At 39.0% G+C, this 25,286-nt stretch overlaps 1 protein-coding gene across 1 annotated transcript in view; it reads right to left on the reverse strand.

Annotated features, from left to right (window-relative positions):
- Positions 1-25,286, reverse strand: part of Clvs1 (clavesin 1) — a 185,664-nt gene that overhangs the window by 87,545 nt on the left and 72,833 nt on the right. The window contains exon 4 of the mRNA XM_028768578.1: positions 12,901-13,075. Within this exon, the coding sequence (XP_028624411.1) occupies positions 12,901-13,075 (175 nt within the window). The remainder of the gene's footprint in view (positions 1-12,900; positions 13,076-25,286) is intronic.

The raw sequence follows: 25,286 nt of genomic DNA on the forward strand, positions 1-25,286 counted from the left end.
TCTTCCTTTCTTTCTTTCCTCCTTTCTTTCTTTCTTCTTTCTTTCTTTCTTTCTTTCTTTCTTTCTTTCTTCCTTTTTTCTTTTTTTCATTCATTTTTTTTTACAGATGTGCCCAAAGAAACACTTCATCTAGTTTTTGACCTGCTGAGAAGCCACTCCTTCTACTCCTGCTAGGAGTGAATAGTTTCTGACGTGAAGGGAGCTCGTGTTTATCAAATATTAGGTCAGATTTCTCAGAGAAAGAAGACAAGGCTCTAGCTCTGCCTGTGCTGTCTTAATATTCCTTTGACATTCATTTATCTGCCTTCTAAAGTGCACTTCAGGATGCACTCTCCAATAACAGGCACCAGGACATACTGAAACACAATCAAGTTAGATTTCTTCCTTACAGCTTTTAAGCACAAATCCCAGATTCAATAAAAATGATGGATTAGAAAGAATCCAAGTCTAGAAAATGCTAATGAATTTTATTCAACATTATGGAAAAATTGATGACAGTATAAATCTAAAAGTCTTAACAGACTTTTCATACCTCTTGCAATCATTTGAAATAAGAGAAACACCATTATGTATTAGTGCAAACTGTGTTAACCCTTTCATGACATGAGGCAAAGTGTTAAAAAATGATTATAAGCTATTAGTAAGGAAAGGTTTTAACTCCCACCCCAAATGGCTGGTGCCTATTATCAAGCCATGTGCAGAAGAAAGAATAAAGTATTTAATAAACATATGGAAAATTGTGCCCTCTCACTAGGAATTGAACACAAGATGCTGTGTTTAGGAGACATCATCAAATATCAAGCACTTATATTTAGTGTCCAGGAATGTTTGGGCTTATGAAGCAGAGTGTTGAACACTATTGGGAATCCCTCCCCCTGTTCTTTCCTCCCTCACCCATCCCTTCTTTCTTCTTTTCTTTCCCTATTCTAAAGATGATTCCAGGACCTCGTGCATAGTAATGGAAGATGTAATGGATGGTTTTGAGAGGAATTTGAATTTATATGCTATTGGAGGTTATTGTTTCAGTTTTGTAATATTATTATTGCATAATGCATAACATAGAGTATCCAACTGATCTCCCATCTCCAAGAACCTTTAAAGATGTTCTTGGAAACAGTGAATTTTTAATCTGTTCTATAACTCTTAAGATATCCACAGAACTAAGGTGAGCTGTAAACCTTTTATATTACACTACAACTGTTATAGACAAAAATCTCTCTGATATTCTGCATGTGTCCTTCTTTTGGTAATCCTGATTGAGTGTGACAGAGACTCTTCCAGATTTCTTAGGATCACAGCTGTGCACATTGGATCTGATGCTATGATACGCTGATTCCCTGGGGCACAGTTGAGTAGTAGCATTTCCATAAAACAGTCTGAATTCTGTTCTGTGGTTTCCAGGTTCAGAAATAAAATTTTAATACTATTTGTGCTTCTTTTCTGACTATAAGCTAAGATAGAAAGGCAGAGGTCAAACCCATGGCCCTGCACACTCTGAACACAAGTTCTCCCACTGAGCAACACCCCTAGACAATTGTTATTTCTTAATATTGCCTGCATCATGTAAATAGTAAGAGAAGAATGTAACAGCAAGACTTATTTGTAAAGTGGGAGCAAATCAGCTCTAACAGAGCATCTCTTAATGGCAGTGTGCACCTGACAGCAGTGGCCTTGTAATACTGTGATGCTGCATATTCTATATTCTATGTGACAATCACACTTACATTCCTTAAGGAATGTGGCACTGTATTTCTATGTTTCCAAAATTTCTATTCTATTCTTGAATCAAATGCTACATGGAGACATAGTGTTAGATTAGTTATAAAAATAACACATTCAAGACAGGTCCCAGTACCATGGATCCTGATTGGCTGAGATAGGTACAACTGGACTCATTTGCTTTTTGGGGATTTTTTGGGGGGGGTGCGGGGAGTTAAACTGTACTCTACAAGAACCAATATACAGTTTTGAAGTCAGGAAAGTGGCTACCTTTAGTATTAATTTTTAATCCATAGGACCTCTTCTGGGTCATAAGATCTTATTTTTTTTGTTGTTCTTCCATTAATTACGTATTTGCTTTCAGTTTCTAAAAATTTACCTAGACCATATATTTTGTGAATGAAACTTACATATTAATATTTCCACATACAAAACCAGATCCTCCTAATATAAAAATGAAACTGCATTTTGATTTTTTCCCTCTGCTCTAAGTAAACAGGGGTTAGCAATGTTTAGTGATTTTTTAGAAACAAGTGCTTTCATTTTTATCAAATGAGTTCACATGTTTATTCCCCCAAAGAACATTTTGTCTCATGGTAAGACACATGGAAAAGTGTGTGAGATCTCTAGTTGGTCTCCATGGAAACTAAAGTCTCATTCATAACAGATGCCTGATTTATTATCCCAATCATCTTCCACATGTTTTGTCTTGAAGAGCTTGCTATACTTCAGATGTAGCACCTTGGGAAAACCCCCCTTTATCTCTTCAGTATACCAAAGGATGACGATGCCACGGGTCCCTTACTTATACAGGGAACTGTCAGACATCTACAACATCTCATGGAAAAATACTTCGAAAAAGAAGCTGATCCACTGACTGACTGACAGAAGTGAAAGGAAAGACAGACTGATTCTCCAGGCACTCTTCCCCTTCTAAAGCCAGTTTTGGCTGAGCCTAGAGGACGGCATAGGTCAGAATTGTTCCGCTATGTAAATCCTTCCTTCATTTTTACTCTGCTTGGCTTTGGCTTGAATTGTTGTTCTAGCCCTTAGAAACAGAAAACTCTAGATGATGCTTTCATACACATGGTTCGTGAGAATGTGGGTTATGCAAGAAAAGGCCCTTTAGGTATGCCAAGTGTTGCTTGGGCTTGATACTGGGTCCCGCAGGACAAAAATCAAATTAGAAATCTGTAAAGGCATCTTCCTAAAGATGTATTACAATGACACATTTAGAGCATAATTCCTGGACAGACACTCCAAACTTCATTTCATTATCACAAGAGGCAGAGATATTTTCTTTGACTCTTTGAAAGATATTCTTCTATAACCAAAGAACTCACAGAAACTAACACTTTGTCCAGACTGAACTCTTGCAGTTGTATGAAGGACCCAATGCTTTCCTCTAGTGGCCATCCTCTGTTGGCAGAAAAGTGATATTGAACATTTCCTCCACTACCATCTTCACATTTCCTCTGCTCTGGTTTCTTCCCTGTCTCTGAGACTGTAGTCTGGTGAGATGTGTTTACTGACAAGAAGATGCATATCTTCCTCTCTCAACCCAGAGCTTCTAGCTGTCTAGCATCACACGAAGTCCATCCTCAAAGCCCAACCCTCAGCTCTTGCATTCATCCTCATAGCTCCCTGGCCCAGCTTTCCTGCCCTCCTTTGTGGCTGCTCCTCATCTGAACTGATGCTTCTCTTTCTTCCCTTGAATTATTCCCATTCCCTAGTTTTGCCTGAATGTTATCTTTCCTAGAATTTCAGATACTGTGAAATCTAGAATATCACAAAAAATTTCAGGAAAATGAATGTACTTAGAATGTATAATATTAAGTGATGTCACACAATCTCAGAAATATATGTTCCCCTAATATGAGGATCCCAGCCTATAATGTGTGTGTATACACACACACACATACACACACACACATATATATATATATATCATATAATATACATATTTATATACATATTGTGCATAATATATGATGTATGATATATGAAATGCACTATACAAAATATGATATAATGTGTAATATTTAATATGCAATAAATATATAACATGTAACACATTTTATATGTATATATGTGTGTATATATATATATATATATATATATATATATATGAACTATTAAGTGAGGAATGAGTGATACAGGCAGTGGACATGTGAAAAATAAAGGTAACTGCTTTTCTAGTTTTAACTCTTTCGTGATTTTTCTGTTCTTGCAGTAGATGAGTGCATAAAATTGGTAGCAAAAGTATAAAACACTATGTGAAACTGAGAATGCCCACACTTACTGGACTGAGATTTCCTGAGATGTGTAGAGTTTGGACAGGGCAAGTCCTTGCTTGAATAGATTCCTTAATTTAGTAGTGTTATGTTTTTAATTTATAAATTCATCACAATAAAGTGATTTTTAATTTAAAAAATAGGCACTAAAGATATGGCTCAGAGGTTGTGTGCTGGCTGCTCTTCCAGAAGACTCGGTTTTGATTCCCAGTGCCCAAATAGCAGCTCATAACCATTTACATGTAACTCTAGTCCCAGGGGATCTGATGCCTTTTGTTTGGCCTCAGTAGACAACAGATATGCACATGATGTACAGACATAGATGCAGACAAAACAGTCACATGTATAAAATAAATACACTTAAAACTTTATTTTAAAACTAAAAAAGAAAAAAATCTATAGATTTAGCCTAAATTTCTTCTTTCTTTTCAGACTTAATGCAAATCTATCTCATTGTATCTTAAGTTTACATGTCTGATGGTTTTAGTTGATTTTCTATTACTATAATAAAATTATACTTTTTAAAGAAGAGATGATTATTGCATTTAAGTTTGGAGTACATGTGAAAGTACATGATCATATTGTCCCATCAAACTGTCCTCTGGTTAGGGACCCATTGGGAGTATCATTTAGAAGCATCAAGGCAGAGATAGGGAGGGACAAGAATGATGTGCATATAGGAGAGCAGGAGAGCAAAAAAATGCCAGTCTTGCTCTTTAAGAGCAAAGCACTCCTGTAACAACCCAGTGAGGTCCCACAGGAGCTACACAGTTCCACAAACCGTGTCCTCCTGACCTGTTCACCCCCACCGGGTTCTACCTCTGTAACTTTCACAACGCCACACATAGGACCAAACTTTCAACACACCAACCTTTGGGGAATATAATCAAACTCTGTTTAAGGCCCAGAACTAATGCTCTGTGGTGCTTTCATTTCCACATTTACCCATCTCTCTCAGTATCCTCTCAGTAGGTAGCTTCACCTTTCACCTTTACTTCACATCTTGCCTTTCACAAATCGAATTTCTTTATCTTGTTTCCTATTTGGTTACTGGATCTCTTTTAGTTTTTAGTATTTTGTTTAGTTTAATGTCTTATCCTCCCTTGGTCTAGTCATCCTTTGAAATGTCTGTGTTGGATTCAATGTGAAATGCACACCCACCTCCAGGCTCGTGAGGATTTAGTACTCATAGTGTGTCATTGTTTTGGGATGTTGTAAGACTTTGGAACCTGAGGTCAATCTAGAAAACATACACTGCTTGGTGCAGGCCTTTGAAGATTACAGCACAGCGCAGCATCTACTCCCACTCTGCTTTCTGATCTGCAAAGATGTTATAAGCAGTCATTGCCTATTGTCGCTTTTGTTTTTAGATTACATTAAAGACAGGTTTATTGGGAAGCTGCTTTCTTCTGAGTTCATGGGGAAGGGGAGAAAGAGAGAAAGAGAATGTTCACAGAGAGAGAAGAGGAGGAGGAAGAGGAAGAGGAGGAGGATGAGAGAAAGAGTCAAAATGTCTGGATTATTCAGGGAAGAAATACCTGTTTGCAAGTTTTGTAGGTGGGAACACCCCTGGCCACACCATCCCTGCCACAATAGATGGCTCATTTGGGTATAATGGGCCAAATTAATTTTTTCTTCCCTTCAGTTGTTTCTATGGGACATTTTGGTTATACTGATGAAGAAAGTAACTAAAACACCTTCCTTACTCAAAAGCTCTAAATGATCAGCATGGGAAACATAAATCTGCCATATTGCATCAGTAATATATTCAAAGGTTATTAGTTTTTCAGATTACCATGGGTGCACCATAGTCTTTCCTAGTGCCTGTGAGCTGCAGGGTATGAAATTGATTCTAATTTTCTCTTCTACTGAGGTGCAACAGGCCTCTGTATATTTGAGTCTAGCCTTCTCATTGCCTAAAATTCCCTCCCTCTGCCTTTACTTCCCTATTCAACATTCTTCTGCTAAGGGTGAGCTGGGGTGGTGGCATTGCCCAAGAAACCATTCTCTCCTGCTTCTGTGTTGTTTTTTTCATCTCAGATTCTATTTGTTTAGTGTTTTTTCTTCCTTTCTTAATGTTAGGGTTTTTTCCCCTTTGTTCATAAGTCTGGCCATGCTTTGAAGCACAGCCTTCCCAGTGTCAGAGGCTGTGTCTCTTTACCTTTGTGACTAAACTAGAAGTAAAAAATGAAAGATTGTTTCTTCATGGATTGAACCAAATTAGAAGACTGGCTAGGTTTATAAAACACAAGAGTCCGAAAGACAACGTATCAAAAGTATGCCAGAGATAGACCTATTTATTGAAACCATTTTAAATTAGCCACACTATCTGTATCAGAGTCACCAGGCTGTCATCAGCCCTGATTATATTCCTGAGTTTAGTTGACACTTATGAGGTAGAGCTTTTGAAGAGATGTTTTATTTCTCTACCATTTCCATAATAACAGATTGTACTAACTGCAAATTCAGAATTACAGTTTTGTAGTGTGAGAAGATAAAACAGTTTGCTTAGAGGAAACATTTTTTGGAGCATACATAAAAACGTTAGAAGACCCAAATTCATGAGCTTCTTTGTCCAAAATGCAAAATATCTTTTTTTTCTTCATTCTGTTCCTAGCATGCTTTAGTACACAGAGTCAAATATACTGCAGACACTGCTGCTGCGAGAGTCTTACAGGGAGAAAGTGCATTTGCTTCTAAGTCTCTACCCATCACCCAGTGTCAAGATATTGGGACTGGACTCACTCTTCCACTACTGGGTGATAATTGAAAAGATCACACCACAAGAATAGAAAGGAAGGTGACACTGAGCAGGCAGGTGACACCATCTGTGCCTAAGTCATGGTAACAGAGATATATAAGGAACTTCCTTGTTTAGGAATAGTGATGAAGCTGTTGAGGGTCAGTGCTCAGAAATCCAGGCTCACAGAGCATGGCAATGCAGACTTTATTTACACAAGTGCATTAAAGCCAAATGAGTCTACTGACTGGGTCCCTTCATTCTTTCAATACCACGTGGACATTCATGAAGTGCTGGCTATATAAAAATCCTTCTCATTTAATTTTTACTATTCACATGTGAGATAGATATTGTTGTGATACTACATTTAGCGGATGGAGAACTGGAACCCAGGACGAGAATAACTTGTCAGGTGCAGAAACAAGATCAAAACCCAGATAGTAGACTATGCTCTTATCCACACCAAAGTGTGGTCATACCAGAAGCATCAGTACCTAACAATGCTTATGAATGGTCAACTCAGTCTGTGCCCCAGATTGAAGAAATGAGGAAGTCTGGTAGATGGTACAGTGATGTGAGGTAACTTGGCCAACAGGTGAGTATGATGATGTAATGTCAAACTCATACATTATGTTATAACACCATGTTATAACACCATGCCTGAGTGTCTGAAAACCACATAGGGAATAGGCTCATTAGCAACATGTCAATGGAAAGAATGTTCTTTGAAGCTAGGTTAGTTTTGTCATCTACTTCAATCCTATGATTAGAGTATCTGGCCCACATTTTGTGTTGAAGGATACCTGAGTCAGGATGTCTACATACCTAGCATGTGGACCGCAAACTGGAGACAGCTTACCGATGATCATAATGTACAGATGCTTTTCCAAATTTCCAAGCATAACATGGTCTGTCCATTTACATGTAGGAATTGTCACAATGCCCATGACATGAGAGACTTTCAGTCTACTCTTTTCAATTGAATATGGTACTTTGGGTTCCCCAGAGCAAATAAATACATGTTTACATGTTTGGAAAAGGGGATGAATTTACGCACGTGTGTGTGCGCGCAAGCATACACACACACACACACACACACACACACAGCACTCGTTAAAGGGGAAACAACTGTAGAATAAATGGATTATCTCTCCCACTAATCTGGCTCAAATCTGTCTGAAAAAATTGATTCAAAGCTGACTGAATACTATGAAAACATCTTTATTAAAAGAAGGAGTCCCACAATACATTTTCAGCAAAGAGATAATGATGTGATAAACTTTCAAGATTGGTGAGAAATAATGATATGAACATGAAAATGAGAGGAAAAAAAGAAAAAACAAAATGGAACAAAAAGCCAAACATTTCTTGGGATTCTTCTATTGATTGAAGAACAGGATTGTCTAAATCCACAACAAATTTTTTAATGCAAGATAAGACATTTTGTAAATAATGCTCTATTCCCCTCCATCAACAAAATACTGTGAGCTTTCTGAATACCTGAGTTGGCTACATATTGAGAAAAGCCAGGTGTTGATTGTAAGACTTATGCTGCAGTGATCGACAAGAAAGAATTTCAAAACTTGATTCTGAAAATATTACAAAGCTCAGAAGCAGGACGTTGATGTGTGACTTCTTCTACCAGAATTCCCAAAGTCACTAAGAGTCATGCTGTGATGTGTGAAAATGGTCACATGCAAATTACTTTGAATTTCATTAAAATGTAAAGAGGTTCTAATGAACGGATGCAATGGTTGTTTTAGAGTCATAGACAGGATTGACCATGTTTAGAGATCAGGGCAAGCAAAGAGAGAAAACATGGAGTTAGTGGGTGGGGAGGTAGGAAGGATCTGGAATTATTTGAGCAGGGAGAAACTATAAATTTTTCAGTAAAAGAAAAAAAAGATCAGAGAAAGAAGAAATGATTTCTAAAGAAAATTGTGTTTTAACTAAAATTCTTTGAGAAATAGTCACAGAATAGTTAAGTAAACTAGAACAATGTGGGGCTTCAACAACATGCTCTCTTGAAGGTGTCTCTTAGAAGAAGAGTGTGCTGTAGAGTTTTACAGACATCCTGTGATGAGCTTAGGCATGGTAACTTCTGATGGGAGAACATGATGATTCTCTAAACAGTCTTTGGGTGTCAAGATGTCTCGGTGGATAAAGATGCTTCCTGCTAAGCTTTGTGACCTGAGTTTGAGCTCCAGGACCTACACAGTAGAAGGGAAATAATTCCCACAAGTTATCCTCTTGTTGTGGTAAATGCAACACATACACATACACATACACACACACACACACACACACACCCCAAATGTGAAAACATTTAAAGCAAAATATTCTGTATGATTACCATAATTAATTCATCTATGAAGCACATAACAAAAGTCTTATGCATATACTGGATTTTGAATTATATCCAGAGACAAATTAATTACTTTCTGATGTATAGAAATACAACTAAAGAGCCGGGCGGTGGTGGCGCATGCCTTTAATCCCAGCACTTGGGAGGCAGAGCCAGGCGGATTTCTGAGTTCAAGGCCAGCCTGGTCTACAGAGTGAGTTCCAGGACAGCCTGGACTATAAAGAGAAACCCTGTCTCGAAAAACCAAAAAAAAAAAAAAAAATACAACTAAATCCCCATTCCTCAAACACTGACATCAAGTTGCCCAGTTCCGTTACTTCTAAACTATGTAGTACCACCTACACTATGGCATATTTGGGATTTGATGTAACCAAGTAAAAGATACAGAATAAACAGCACTCCTTGGTGTCCTACTGCAGGATATTCCAAAGGTCATTTCGCTTATTGCTTCAGATATTCTGCCCACATCTGGACACTGAGACAGGTACCTCAAGAATGGCTTCTGATTTCAGCTGCCTCTCAGCCTCAGAATGGAGATACTAGGTTCTCAGCCCTGTATCAGGCACACAGTAAGTAGATAATACAGGAATATTAATATCTAGGTCCTTGAGTCCAATGTAAGGGGTCATGCAGGTTCAGAACAGCTGAGAACTTCAACAAAAGTAACTGCATCCTGCTATAAGACCCACAGCTTCCTTTTCGTGTGCTAACCAAAGAGCATTGTCTCATGACTTCCCTTCATGATAAGCACCACATCATAGCCGTTCATACCAGAAGAACCAAACCTGGAATAACCAACAATCTTTTTAAATGTCTCTTTATAGAGAATTTAACAAAACAAAACCCCAGGCCTCTTAAACCAGGTTGGAATATAAGATACAGGACTGACAAAACTGATGACAAGTTCTCACAGCCTCAAGAGTGAATTATCTGAGCTACCTCAGTTTTTCTTTCTATTGGAATTACTGCATTCATTACCTATGTGTGTAGGAATGGCATCACATGCCAGGGCCCTAAACTCTCCAGAGGTAGAGCAGGAGGAAATTCTAGATTCATTTTGTAAACAGCTGAAATCTCAAACCAGATGGTCAAGCACAACAGGGGTCTAGAGATTCCACTGAGAAGGCCATTTCTCAACCTGGCCAAGAGACAAGAGACCAGACAGTGTAAGTTTTGTATGTTAGAACAGAGGCTTCCCCCCTACAGTCTCCTGAGTGTCCAGCAGATATCTGGACCTCTTCAAGCATCTTTCAAGGTGAATGGAAAGACGACAGCATGTGGCTTCTCTTCTGTTGTCGTTTGTGGTCTTCTGTAGCTTTTCTTGTCTCCACTATAACACTATTATGTAATTTCTTTCTTGAGCAACTGTAGGGAACAATTAGAGGTCTAGGTAGAATTGTCACTGTATACCACCATTGACTAAAAAATGAATGAATTCTGTTTGGTCCTAGTTATAACCTTTACAAGGTATCAGAAGGGTTCATAGTCACCTAGAGATGAGGATAACCACCATGATAAAGAAAAATCCCTAGAAGAGATAGCAGTATCAGTATCTCAATGATCCCAAAGTCAGAGAGAGGAGAGTCTGGTATGAAACGTGATTGAGTGATAGAATGGCTACCGTAGGGAAAGAGCAGATTTTTCTGTGGTTTCAGTAACTTCTTCATGTTCAAAGTAGCACAGAACTGGACAATCCATATCCTAGATGAGCAGTTCTCAGCCTGTGGATCATGACCCATTTTGGGGTCACATATCATATACTTACATTACAATTCAAAACAAAATTACAGTTATGAAGTAGCAACCAAAAATAATTTCTTGGTTGGGACTCACCACAACACAAGGATCTAACTGCATGAAAGGGTCTCAGTATTAGGAAGATACCTTATCCTAACTTCCTTTTGGCCATGGTTTTCCTGCCCCATGAAGAGGGTGTCTATCACTTTCTAAGGATCCTGAGGCCTGAAGAGACAGAGCTATACCAGAATTTATATAGTTAGAATACAGAATGGTCTGAAGCTTTCTCACAATCAGAGCAGCTCCGTAAAAGGAAGCCCACTGCTCTGGAGATCAGGGAAGCACATTCCTCCCACCCCGACTCTGGTCTCACAAACTTTCAGTCATCCCAGGAGAGGCTACCCCTTAACTGAAACAGCAGGACAGTGTGGAATTCACCTTGGACCTCAACACATGGAACATGAAGGCCTAAGTGGGACTCATCCTCACCTACCATGGTCCATATGGTATTTTCTGTAACAACAGCTCAGCTGTGTACATAGCTTCACCTTTAAAACACACTCACTGCATTAATGCAGGAAGACCTGCATCTGCTTAGCAACGTTAGCAATGGCCTGTTATATAATCCACACATGCTTCAGAAACAAAAATTGGAACATAGAGTTGACTAAAGGGCTTTTTTTTCTGGAAAAAAATATAAAGGAACATAAGTTAATCCGTAGCAACTTAAATATTTAAAAATCATCTTTTAAAAATAAAATACAGAAGCCTGTGAAGAAATTCCTAGAAATAATGGTCAATCTAATTATGAGAATGAGAAGTTTAAAATCTCTCTTAACAAAAGGTTAGAGAGAGAAGCTATATTCAAGGACTGAGAATAGAGGAGATAAGGAAAAGTCTTACAGGCAGGGCAACTGATGGTCAAGAATGTGAAGTCTGTTAGGTTAAGCTGAGCCGTTTGTACATACGAAAGGAACGAAGCTGCACCCACAATTCACAAGGACAGTTTAATGTTCCTGGAACCATGTGAATGGAATGTTACTCTTCTGAAATGTCAGTTCTACTCCTCTGGGAAACAGGAAACCATGTTAATTTAATGTCATAATATCCATTCAATAGGCATATGTTCCTCAGAGGCCGGTGAGAGAGCAAGCCACAGCTTAAGAAATGGAACCATCCGCCGTCCCTTGTGATGCACAGATATTGTGGGTGGTGGGACTCCAGTTCAGATGAGCATGAGTATTCACTGTCCATGTTTTGGTGTGTGGCTACACATTAAGGAACTGGTCACCCCCTTGATTAAATATTTCTATCAGATTAAGAAGGGATGTGAACTTTACCTCTGCTGATTTTTAATGCCTCCAAAGCATTCCTTTAATTCTGTATTTGAACATGTGTCACCTCAGGATACCAAGCAACATTTCTGAGTTAGCTACTGTTCATAGAACCACTGACCCCTAAAAGGTCCACTGCTCTGAGAGATGAGAGGGCTGCAGAAGGTCCTAGAAAATTGCCCGAAACACAAAAATCTTTTCCTCAAAGGGCCCATTCTGGCAACTGCCTGCTGAGCTTCATCGACTTCCTTTCTTCACAGGGAAGCAATCTACTTTCATATGAATTCTTGAGCATAGAGGGCTTTCAGAAGTAAAGCTCCAAAGAGCGCATTTCTGAGGCTCAAAAATTCTCCCGGAGACCCAGCCCCCATGCCATCATTGTGGGGAAGAATAATAAACCAGTTGCTTCCTAGTTGTCATTTTGTGAACTCTGGGACTTAGCCAAACATCTCCAGACTTTAGTCATTATTGCTCTGGCAGGTAATTTGTGCCTGGAGTAACAACAATTTAATATTGTTAATGAAAATGAAGGCTAATGAAGAAAAAACAACAAACATTTAAGCTCAGGCTGAAGTGAAAATACGGAGCACGCCTGGGTGAGTTGTACTCACGTTCCCTTATTCCACTCCAAAGGACAGATAAGACTTTGGTTGCAATAATCAGGTAAACGTACAGTCAGGAACATCTGCATTGCATAGTTGTTGAACGTACCTGCAGCCCTTCGATGGCCAGTTTCAGAATGGAAGGTGTTAGCTTGGAGGCTTGCTTGAAGGAAAAATTACTCCAGTCTATAATTAAAATGAAACCGTTTATCTGGAGCTCGGGATCTTCAATGAGGACTTCCAAGGACAGGAGAATGGCACGGAGGATGTCTGTGAAGGAGTTCCTGCAGCCAGGACAGAAAGGAGAACGTGAGTCTCGACAGCTGACAGATGGCACACTGTGTGCAGTGTCTCTGCTCTCCTTACCCTGCTGCCCCAGGAATCCTTCATGCAAGGTCATACTAAGGTTCTCGGTGCAGAACAAATGACAATACTATTGCTCAACCTTCAAAAACAATGCTTCAAGATGGCCAGGATTGGTGCTTCCTTTAATCTGGTCACAACAGCACCTTAGATTTAATGAGATGTCATTCTTTTGCATTCTATAGCTCTCTGTATTCTGCTCCCTCTCCATCACTGTATACGCCTTGTGGAAAGATATCTGACATGCAGGAATGTGCACGCAACACACACACCAAAAAAAACAAAAACAGAAAACAAACTAAAAACATGCTCCTATATCCACAGGGCAGGAGCTGTGCTACAAACCTAGGTAGTATCTTCAGTACCCAGGTGCTCAATGAATCTTTACTGAACAAATGGAGTGAAACCTCAGTCAGGGATCCTTATTTGGATTACGTACCGTTTATTCCTTATCTATGCTAGAACCTTGTAGAGAGTATAAAACATCCATAATATTGTTGCTATGCTTTTAGATCTGACTCATAGGTAGCAAAAATAAATAAATAAATAAATAAATAAATAAATAAATAAATAAATAAGGCAGGAAGAGCAGCTTATTTTCACTGAAGGTTTACAGGTTGTGATTCAGAAGGGAAATCACTTCGAGTACATCAGTAACTATGACAACAGGCAGACTTGAATACAAACTAGGACGATAGTTCTCCAGGGTTACACATAAGCCTCCACATCACTGATCCAAGTCACTGGCTGACTTTCATTTCTATAGTTCTCAGACACGAGGAATTGATGACAGAACCACTTGCGAATGATCTAACTGTTACCTTTAGCTGCAGATTTAACATATTGCAGGAGTTTCATAATGATTATAATGGGTCTCTGCTATGCTGGAAGATGTAAGCCTGGATGCCAAGTGTCTGTAAATTCTACGACTTTCTTCAAGCTTTCATTAAAATCAGAAACTTCGATACGTGAACTCACTGTTTAAGGGTTGCATTCATAAGATGATCAATCTGGTTTAGAACCCTAACCATAATTAATGTGTTCAGATTAGAATTTGAGCATCTATGATTGAATAGAAGGCTGGTGACTTAGTATACACTGATTACAAGCTCAGAGTTCTATTTCATGCTCGCAGTTTTAAGTCAGTATGCCCTGTCTCTATCTTAAAGATAATAGTTGGAGGGAGGCTAGAAATGTGCTACATATATTGAGAGGGATTGATACCACTTGCCAGTCTAGAGAGAGTGTATGAAGAGACGATGGTTTGGGATGAGCCTTGAGTGAAGAGGCTTTGAATGAGTAACTTAAATAATAGAGAGTAAGGTCTTTTAGGACAGAAAAGAGGCCTAAATAAAAACAACAACAAAATTAAACAGCTCACTCTGTTTCTGCTATCCACGTCAAGTTCTCTTTCCTTGTTATCAAGCTAAAATTTTCCATCCCTCAGAATACATACTTAGATTAGACCTGATGTCTGGGGGCAGGGAAGCACCCAGAGCTACCCACATCATACACCACCAAATGTCCAAACATGATGCTTATAGACCTGTATGACTTCTGGGTGGAAATGGTGACTCTAGAAGGTTCTTCTTGTCATTATTGTTTCTTCTAAAACCATTGCCTGTTTTAGATATACTGTGGTATTAGAAACTTAGGCAAAGTTTTAAGAAGCTAGTTTTGATTGGGGCTTGGATTGAAATTTACATCGTTACCAGATAACTCACTCAACTCAGAAATACAGCTTTTTATTGTAAAGAAATATTGATTTCAGGGGAATATGGAACCAAAAACTATGTTTAGGTGATTTTAAATGGCAATATGGAAATACTTGGTGGTAAGCTGGAAATAACCATTGGGGTACCTAGGAATCTGAGCTTGGATAAGCATTCAACGTAAGAGCAAATACAGAAATTACAACCAGGGCTGGGAATCTGAGTTTTACATAAACTCTACAGACAACACTGAAAGTGAAGGGAGAAGAATTAAATAAATAACTAAAAGTGAAAAGATCAAGGCAGGATGATTTAAGAAAAAAAAAGAGAATGTTTTAATACAAGGTAAACTTTATTTTATATCATTGATTGCAAATTCTCATGTCCTACTTACTTACTAAGGGCATAGTTCCTTATCTATGTGACTTGTCTCAATTAATTTCATGTAGACAGAAACAAAATGGTGCAAGTCCTTAGTCTTGTTCTTCAAGGACCTGCTGAAGGTCCTTGTCCTCATTTGATTTTTGATTGATCAATAAAAATTCCAAGGGCTAATGGCTAAGCACAAGGCAGGACACTTAGAGTAGCATGAGCGAGAACATAGGGCAGGACAGAATCACCATGACTTAGAATAGAAGGATGGGATGCAGGAGTGGCAGAAAATAAAGCTAACCAGCCATGTGATACTTTCCTGATTGGGCCTGAGGTAGCAGTGTAAGGTTTAGGAGTGCCCAGCCTTTAAGGTAGCCAAGATGTTTTAAAAAATAAGCTAATGTGTGTGTATCTTTCATTCACAGATTCAAAGATAGCTCCTGGGCATGTGCACGAGTGAGATCTGCCTGGAGCCAAAGCGGTGAAGCATAAACTCACCGCTACATCAGGTGCTTTACTTTCCGGGATGAACTGCTGGGCAGGGTGAGGCCAGATGGAACAGGTGTTATGAGGGTTCATTGATATGGAAACCTTGCTGAGTACCTTTGGTGGAAATATACCCTTCACTTCCTGTATCCTTGGCTTCCTCATATAAATCTTCCCCACACTCCAGTTCTCTTTCCTTTTGGTAATATGCTTCAATTGTGAAACACTCCCGGCTATTTGAAAATTAAAGCAGCCATTAAACTAAATAATTTATGTAGATAATCCACTTTGAAAGAGTTGAAGTATAATTTCCTATTCTGTAAATACTAGCTGAGCATGCTGACTCCCTCCAAAGGGTAGAGTAAGAAGAAGAACCACTACTCAGTAGAGAAAGTTGGGGACACAGCCTGAGCCAGGGGACCAAAGGTGATTTCTCTTGCTATGATGTTAAAAATGTTACTTTATTTCTAGAACTGTCCTCCCTGCACATCATACCATTAAAGCAATAGTGAGGTAAACACTAAACACACTTCTCTTGAAGGACAGTCCCTAAAACAGATGACCAGTACTTCTCACAGTTGTAAACTATGTCAAAACACAGGGAAAGCCTGAGCAACTGTCACAGTTAAAAGGACTCTAAGGGACATGACAGCTAAATGTAGCACAGTTTCTTGAGTGAGAGCCCGAGACAGAATTTAAAAGAGAACTTAGAAGATCTGAAATATGTATGGAACATAGTGAATGTTAGCTGAATTTAGTTATTTCATTATTTCATTGTGACAAATACTGCAGACGAATTTCAGATGCCAATGCTGACAAACCAGTTTCATGCAGAACACCAAGTATATCTCTGTGGCATCTTCACCATAATTTGTAACTTGAAAATTGTTGCAAATATGACTGTTTTTAATAAAATAGACCTGCTGTGACTTGTAGCCTGTTGCCATGCATCTAGATGCTTTAAAACAGTTTCTAGACAAACCAAGTCATTAACAATTCAACCTAAGGCAAACTGTGGTTGGAAGAACAGAAGCCATTTTCAGACTGTCTTCACCAGACGAACTGATGTAGACATGGGTTGTTTAACTCTAATGACCCAGAGGGAAAAGACTACATTTTGCCTGCAGTCACAATTAGATCAGAATATTTTAGCATGTGTCTCAGAATGAAATAACAGATGAAAGGGGGTATTTACATTTCATCCATTCTCTCCATAATTTGCATAGCTTTTGTAATTTCAGAATTTAGTGCAAAATTTTTTAACCTCATGTGAACGCACCATGTGAACTGTAAATTGTCAATGAAATGTAAGGAATTAATCCTAAAAAGGGAAGCTTTTGGAAATTTCTCATGATAATTTTAGTTAGCTAGGACTGAGTAGTGGGTTTTGACAATACTTTCCTCATCCTACTGAGGCCACCTAGAGACTATGAACACAGATTATTTTAGGGTTGTCTTGTGTTTATAGTTTTATTGTTGTTTAGCATCACCCTTTAAGGTTTTAAAATCTAATACAACTGGGAAACAAAATGGTGGAAATTAGGATTTACCAATTAGAAGGTGTTTAATTTTCAAGAACAGACTCATTTGTCTTGACTTCGGAGATTCTAAGACTTGAACACCAAGGTTTGACCCATATAAGAAAAAGAGGTCATATGTGACCATGTAGGGACATGAGGAGATTATAAATAATACTTATTCCATATCCACAGTGCATATTCCTGCAGTAATTTTTCCATTGTAGTAAGAAGTCATTAATGTTTGTAGTTAAAGCTCTCATGTCAATTATAATATTTACCAGTGTGATTAAATATTTATGAATGTTTTCCATAAGAAATTTAAAAGTCACTTCTACCTCACTAGAGCCATGAACCCCAGGTAAAACCACCCCCATCCCACCCATGAACATCCAGCATGACTCCAACTCCCCCTCTGTTCCTCATCGCCATATTTTGGCCCACACTTGATGGAAGCTTCCTACTCCACTAGAAGCCATGCCAGCATTTCAAACCTCAGGGACCAGGCCAAGTCCCTGAAATCCACGCAGAAAACTCCTACCACATCAAAAGCCTGGCCAACATTGTGAATCTTAGAGGACCCCTGGTCAAGTACATCACCCAACTTCAGTTTCCAACTTTGGCAGCAAACCCCTACTGGACCAGAGGCATTACAGGCCATTAGAAGTCTAACACCCAACTTGGACAGATACCCTCTACTCAATCACAGGCTAATCCAGCCAGAAAACAAGGAAGGGAACAGAAACCAAGAAAGAAAACACTTATCCAACAAAGACAATCACAGATATAAGCACCTAGACCTATAATCCATCCAAACCCAGATGCCAAAACATCAATATAAGAATATAATCAACAACAGTCAGGGCAATATGTCACCACCAGAGGACAGCCATCTTACTACAGCAAGCTCTGAATATTTCAACACAACTAAATCATAAGGAAACAATCAAGTTAAAACCAACACTATGAAGATGTTAGAGGTCCATAAAGAAAAATAAATAAATCCATTAAAGAAATTGAAGGAAATAATTAGAGATTGGAGAAAATGTATAATTCCCTTAAAGAATATCAAAAAAGCCAAGAAAAAACAAACAGTTGAAGGAAATAAATAAAACCAGTAAAGATATGAAGATAGAAGTAGAAGCATTACAGAAAACACAAACTGAGGGGATTCTGAAAATGAAAAATCTGGGTAAGTGAGCAGGAACTATAGAAAGAAGCAACACAAAGTACAAGAAATAGAAGAAAGAATTTTAGATGCTGAAGACACAATAGATAAAGTAGATGCATCAGTCAAAGAAAATGTTAAATTGAAAAAATTTCTGACATACAATATCCAGGAAATCTAGGAAGATATGAAAAGGCCAACCTAAGAATAATAGGAATAAAAGATGGAGAAGTTCCCAGCTCAAAGACTCAGGAAATATTTTTAGTAAAATCATAGGAGAAAATTTCTAACCAAAAGGCATATTTATAAAGGTTCAAGAAGCTTACAGAACACCATATAGATTGGACTAGAAAAGAAAGTCCCCTTACCACACAATAATCAAAACACTAAACACAGAGAACAAAGAATATTAAAAGCTGAAGAGAGAAGAGGAAGGGCAGGCTTTATGAAGATGGAAAGAAAGATGGGAGAGGGGCTCTCATTGGAAAGGAGAGATGGGAAGGATAGGAAAATGTGATATATAATAGTAAGGATGTTTTAAAAGTCCATAGGGAAATATTTTATAATCTTATGTAAAAATACATACCTAACAAAACCCCTAGTAACAGCTGTGAGAAACCCCTTTGAGTTGTTGGTTGATGTTTAGAAGGTGTCCAAGAGATTTCCGAGAGAGAGAGAGAGAGAGAGAGAGAGAGAGAGAGAGAGAGAGAGAGAGAGAGAGAAAGTTATTGTTGTCCTTGGTTGCTTCCCAGAGGTTGATCATGAAACTATATTGCTGAAGATATCACATACTTTGGACAAAGAACTTGAAGGACTCAAATTGAAACTGAGCTAAAAGCTTTCTCCCTGAGTACTAGCCCCATAGTATTAGAAGGTTCTACATAAGCTGCCCAGGGGGGAAATCAATTGATAATCCTACCCATTTGTAAAGTCTATGAACCATAACAAGGAGCAGCTTGGCAAGATGTCCCAAATCATTACAGTTGTGCTATTATCTTTGGGAAAGGCAACAGATGCCTCACTGGACTTAAGGCCCATTAGGTGGGAAGGAATTTATGCCAGATACTGTAGTCCTACATAACTATTTGTGGCTGGAAGAGTCATAGACTTTAGAACAGAACCTACTACTACCGTTATCCTAGACATTTCTAAATGTATTCTAAACACTTATCCTTACAATCACAGATGTAACCCATCCAAATCTATAAAAACTGTTGGCTGTTCTAATCTTGGGCAGGTTTTATCTAGGCAACCATAGCTCCTGTGAATTCATGAGGGCAGAGATCCTGAAGTTCTATTAAAGAGGTTTATTTTTGCAGCAGACAGGCTACTGAAATGAATTATGACTGGGGAAAATTCAAATAATGAGAATTTACAAGGTTCAACCTCAGCTTGGAAAGGGGTTCTTGAGAGAAAGGGTGTTTATGAGTGGTACAAAACAGACTAGAAGTCAATCATGGAGTGCAAGCTGATGGTCTGTGTTCTGCTTGAGACAGCTTTCCAGATAGTCCACTGCTCAAGGCAGTTCTCTCTTGCTAGAAAAAAATTCTAAAATCTCTCTGGATAGCTCATCTTCTGAAGATCAAAAAACTCCTATTTTACATATCAATTCAGTCACTTACTCCAGGTTCCCTTTTGTTTATCCCACAAATCATCATTCTATGACCTTAGCCCATGATTCTTAGAAGAAGACAGCAGACATATTTTTTAAACATGGAAAATGAATTCAGAGCTCTGCCTGCCTTTTAAGTACAAACAGTATGCTTAGCAGGGTGGGATTCTGTCCTGAGATTACCATTACAACAATGCCTGGACCTAAATTTGCTCTGTCCCAGGTTGATCTTGAAATCAGAAATCTGCCTCCTTTTGTATCCATCTGCTTGCCTTTGCATCTTTCTGACAAGCTGGTTCATAATGTAGCTGCCTTTGTTAGTTTAGGTCCATGAAGTCCCTTATATAGTTCATATTGGATCCTTATATTTTTCATAGTTGAGAAATGATATATTTTTGAACTCATGTTTTCAGAGTTCTTTCCCACATCCTTAAAGGTAACCTGAAGGTCACAGTACTTACCATTTTTTGCAAAGGACATAGACACACACTTGCTTCCCAGACTCATGCTGTCTCTGATTATCATTGAGTCATTAACCTTGGCAAACAGGCCATTCCGCCAAGGAGGAACATAAAGTAAAATATACAAACAAGCCTTATGCAAACACTCATGGAGGCCCACACCCTGCTGGCCCTGTTTGAGGGGTGGGGAACCATATCACTCTGTCCCTTCCAAATGCAGGACTCAGCAAGGGACTGAAGGACTTTCTGTGGACTGAAGGGAGGGCCAATCCTATGCCAGGATTAGTGCAGCTCTCAGATGTTATCAGAGAAGTTTCTTTGTGCCATGAATGGAGGTTAATATGGAAACTCATAAGTGGTCAACGTGTAGAGAATACATGACTGTGGAATGCTTAGTCAGAAGTGGAACAACTACATAACATCCCTCCCCAAGGCTCGAGGAACATAGTGGAAAAGGAGCTAGAAAGATTACAGAAGTGGATATCATGGAAAGCCAGAGCAAAACAGTGTTTTCTAGATATGATAGGACCACTGCGCTCATCAGCTTACAGAACCTGTGGTTTCCTGTGCATAACCTGCACACAATCCAGCCAGTCAACATTCTAGAACACAGTGGGAAGAAGGGTTTGTGAGCCCCCACCTCCAAAGAGCTGTTGGTAGTGGATGCTTTCTAGGGGAGAAAGTGTTTTCTTTAAGTGTTTGGCTTGTTCCACCCCCAGAAGAGGATGAACAGCACAAATTGGAGTTGAGGGGTCACTGATTTTAAAAAGTCATGACATTGAAAAGTGGAAAAATAGTGGTGTATCTGGGAGGAGTTAAGGGAATGTTCTGAAGATTAATATATATGACTATATAATTTGTATAAACTTTCAAAAATAATATAAGTACTTCAATGCAAATAATAAGTAGCCATGGGGTGCCTAACTTCAATGAGTGTATCTACACCTAAAACTCAAAGAATCCCTTAAGAAGGCAGAAAAATGGCAAGACCCAGAGGATCAGAATCCCTGTATCTCTAAACAAGACCAGAATAATGATACCACCAGTTACCATGCTGGTGTAGATGGGGAAGACTTCACAAGGTCAACCCTAAATGAAAAGCTACAGGCAGTCAATGGCTATTGACACGAGACTCAGTCTTCTCCAGACACAAACCCCATGATGGATTATCCGATCCATAGCAGTCATCTCTAAACATATATATATATATATCAGCAACACTAAATGAGCTCAATAGGATAAAAAAAAAGTATGCATGTGCAACAAAATATTTATCTAAAAGGTCATAAATTTGGAAGAGAGGAAGAGGAACAAGTTAAGGAGTTAAGAGGGAAAGATGGTTAATTATGTAATCACAGTATTCAAGTATGAAATTCTCGGTACTGTAGTGGTTTGAATAGGAATACCCTCATAAATTCATGTGTTTGAGTGCTTGGCATAGGGAGTGGCACTATTAGGAGGTGTGGCCTTGTTGGAGGAAGTTTGTCATGCCATAGGTGGATTTTGAGGCCTCCTGTGCTCGGGTTCCACCCAGTGTAGAAGAGAGCCTCCTCCTGGCTGCCTTCAGATCAAGATGAAGAACTCTCAGCTCCCCCAGCACCATGTCTGCCTGCATAATGCCATGCTTTCCACCGTGATGATAATGGACTGAATCTCTGAAACTATAAGCCAGCCCCGATTAAATGTTTGTCTTTATAAGAATTGCCTTGGTCATGGTGTCTCTTCACAGCAATAACCCAAACTAAGACAAATGCAAACTTTAATTTTTAAAGTTTTATATGAAAATGCATAAAATGATACTAACCAATATGATAAAACTCTGCTATTAAAAAAAAATGGTACAGAAAATGCTCCTTCATTGATGCAAAGCAAAAGTTAAGAAGTTTCTGCAGACCACCCTGACAGACTTTCTATCTCCTTTACAGACAGGAGAAAGCGCACTGTTCATTCCTGTTATTCAGAAGCACTTGAAATAAAGTGCGTCTGTTCTAACCTGTTGCTTCCTTCTTTGAATTTGTTTACAGAAGAGTAATACACATTGTGTTTGTGTGTATACACACGCAAGTGCATGACATGTACAATAGCTTCACTTGTGGTTAATTCTCCTTTGGTTTAAATGAAGGCAAGGTTGAATAAATAAAGACACAGTATTGTGTCACATTTGGCCCTCGTCCTCCAACCCTTCCTAGAATTTCGGAAAAGGTCATGAACATTAAGGGCATTTGCCCACTTACTTTAGTAGTCTGCCCAATGCATAATGAGTGCATCAACCTTCTTATTTAATAGTTCAACGCACGTTTAGTCGATGTCTTTTACTTAATATAAAACTGTTTTCCATATCATATATTCTCATTATGGTTTTCCTTCACTTAACTGATCCTAGATCCCCCCCCACCTTCCCACCAACCACTTTCATGCCTCTCTCTTTAGGAAATAAACAGGAAAAAAACAAGAACAAATCAAACAATCCAGACATTTTTTTTAATAAGAAACATGCATACAGATACACACACATACACCAAAAGAACAAACACTAAACCCATAAAACACAAGATCTGTTTTATATAAACCATAAGATACAAGCAAAAGTCACCTGTAATAATAAAAAAAAAAAGGCCCAGACCAAAGCAATATGAGATAAAACTGGAAAAACTGAATCTGTATCAGGGATCACAAAACCTTTGGGCATGAAGGACAACAGGGTCATTAAAGTATGTTTGGAGTTTGGTGGATTCAGATTCAAGTCATAGTTGCTCCACTTGAGCTTGGTAAGTTTCTATCTGGCTTAGCTGCATCTCTAAGGAAAGATCATGCTCCCCCAATGCCCTAGCACCGATAAAGTAAGACAAAGCGCATGAAACCAACATAGAGTGACTGGCTCCGAATCATGCTTGGGAGATGCTAATGGTCATTATGGCTTTTAATTTGGCATGAGGAACTATGGGATCAGACAGGAAGTATTAGTGGTTTGCAATCTGCTTGGGATAATAAAAAGAAAAGTTCACTCCAAACTAAGAATTTCCAGAAATTCTTTAATTGGTCCAGGAAGAATGGAAAGGTTTAGACACTGGACTTGAAAAGCAAAGTGCAGAAAGAGCTATATAAATGAGCATACAGTAAAAACATTGTTCTGTGTTCAGAAGAAGGGCATCCTCCTGTGGAATGAGGCAAACAGTTATTAAAAGTGAACCAGAAATTGTGCTGGGATCCACCTGCATTCTGCCTTTTGGGGATGCTTATGAGTGAGCACATTAGGCGAAGGGTGTTGCTAGCAGCTGGGCACATAGAGACCCAGATGAACAGCTGGGACTTAGATACGAGCAGGCTCTAGAGACAAGCCTAGATAGAAGGCGGCGACTGCTGCACAAGGGACAAGAACCAAAGGAAATGGTAGATGTAAGAAACACTAAGACAGTCACAGGACTCTCTATGCAGGGGGATGCACAGTGGTACTGCCAATGCTGATGATGAGAGGAGGTCCAAGAGGCCAAGAGGCTGTAGCACACTACTTTACTTTGGGATTAATGTTGGCCAGGAGGCATTCCTATCAGGAAATGAAAGCCACGGTAAGTCGGCATTGTCTTCAAGGGAAATTATTTATTGTCTTTCTTGTACCATAAGCATCCCTGACTCGGTGGTCTGCTCTATGAGCTCTAGCAGAGTTAGAAACTCGTGTGTATTTCCCTCTAAATCCTAAGCAATCGCCAGTTCTCTCACATAGCAGAAGCTCAATAAATAATTACTAGTGACAGAAGGAAGGAAAGCAAGGCAAGCAGTATGCACACATATTTCATGACACTGCAAACAGAGCAAGCCCACGTGGTACTCGTGGCAGCTGCATTCTCCTAGGTCATTATCGTCCTTGCTTGTCATTGATGCCTGATGTGTGTCTTCTAGTGTTTTTCCTATCCTGGGTCAGATCAGTGGAGAGTGACGTGCTACTGAGCACCACAGGCAAATGCAGAAGAAAGGAAGCAGGCCTTTCTGGTGTGCCGTGCTTGTTTTCTTTTTTAAAAGTCTTTTTTTTAAGTCTCTTGACTGTTTCCAAACTCTTTTATTCAGGAGACCCTCTCACCTTACTCCCTCAGTAGCTCACACTATATGCATGTGCCACTATACTTGGCTTGAGTTTGATTTTGATTAAAATGACTGAACTTGCATTAACACAAGGTTTGTGTATGGGTGAACAAGGTCACTGAGGAACTAATACTGTAGAACAGTTAGTAGTGAATGCTTTGTACATTCTTTATAGACAAGAAGGCTCATGTGTCATAGCATTTTGTTTGACAAGAAAGACTTACTCCTCCAAAAACCCCTCAGGACACCTAAAGTGAAACTGAGAATGGGGGCAACCTCACTCAGCAATCTTTATTAAGCAGAAAGAACTAAAAAAAATAAATAAAAAATTAAAGCTACAGTGGAAGTGAGCATTCTTTCCATTACTAAAGTAGGATGAAAAATTGATTTCATGCTTGTCTATTTTGGTAACTCCCTTGGCTGAGAAGTTTCATAAAAATAAGAATTAGGAAGGATGTCAAGAATGCAAATGAGCACTTAATATAGTTAAATAAACACTGTTTTTAGTTCTTCTGCTCTGGCCACTCTGCCTCCAACTAGAGCTTCTCAAGCAAAGGCTTTCCTACATTTATTATCCAAAAGCACATGGCCACTTTCCAAGTTCCTCCGCCTTCCTGTACAATCACTGTGAGTGATCTCACAGTGGAGAGCTTTGCCTCTCTTTGTGTGTCTCTCTGTGTCTGTGCCTGTGCCTGTGCCTGTGCCTGTGCCTGTGCCTGTGCCTGTG

Source organism: Grammomys surdaster, unplaced genomic scaffold, assembly GCF_004785775.1.
Source record: "Grammomys surdaster isolate TR1022 unplaced genomic scaffold, NIH_TR_1.0 64, whole genome shotgun sequence".
NCBI classification, from domain to species: Eukaryota; Metazoa; Chordata; class Mammalia; order Rodentia; family Muridae; genus Grammomys; species Grammomys surdaster.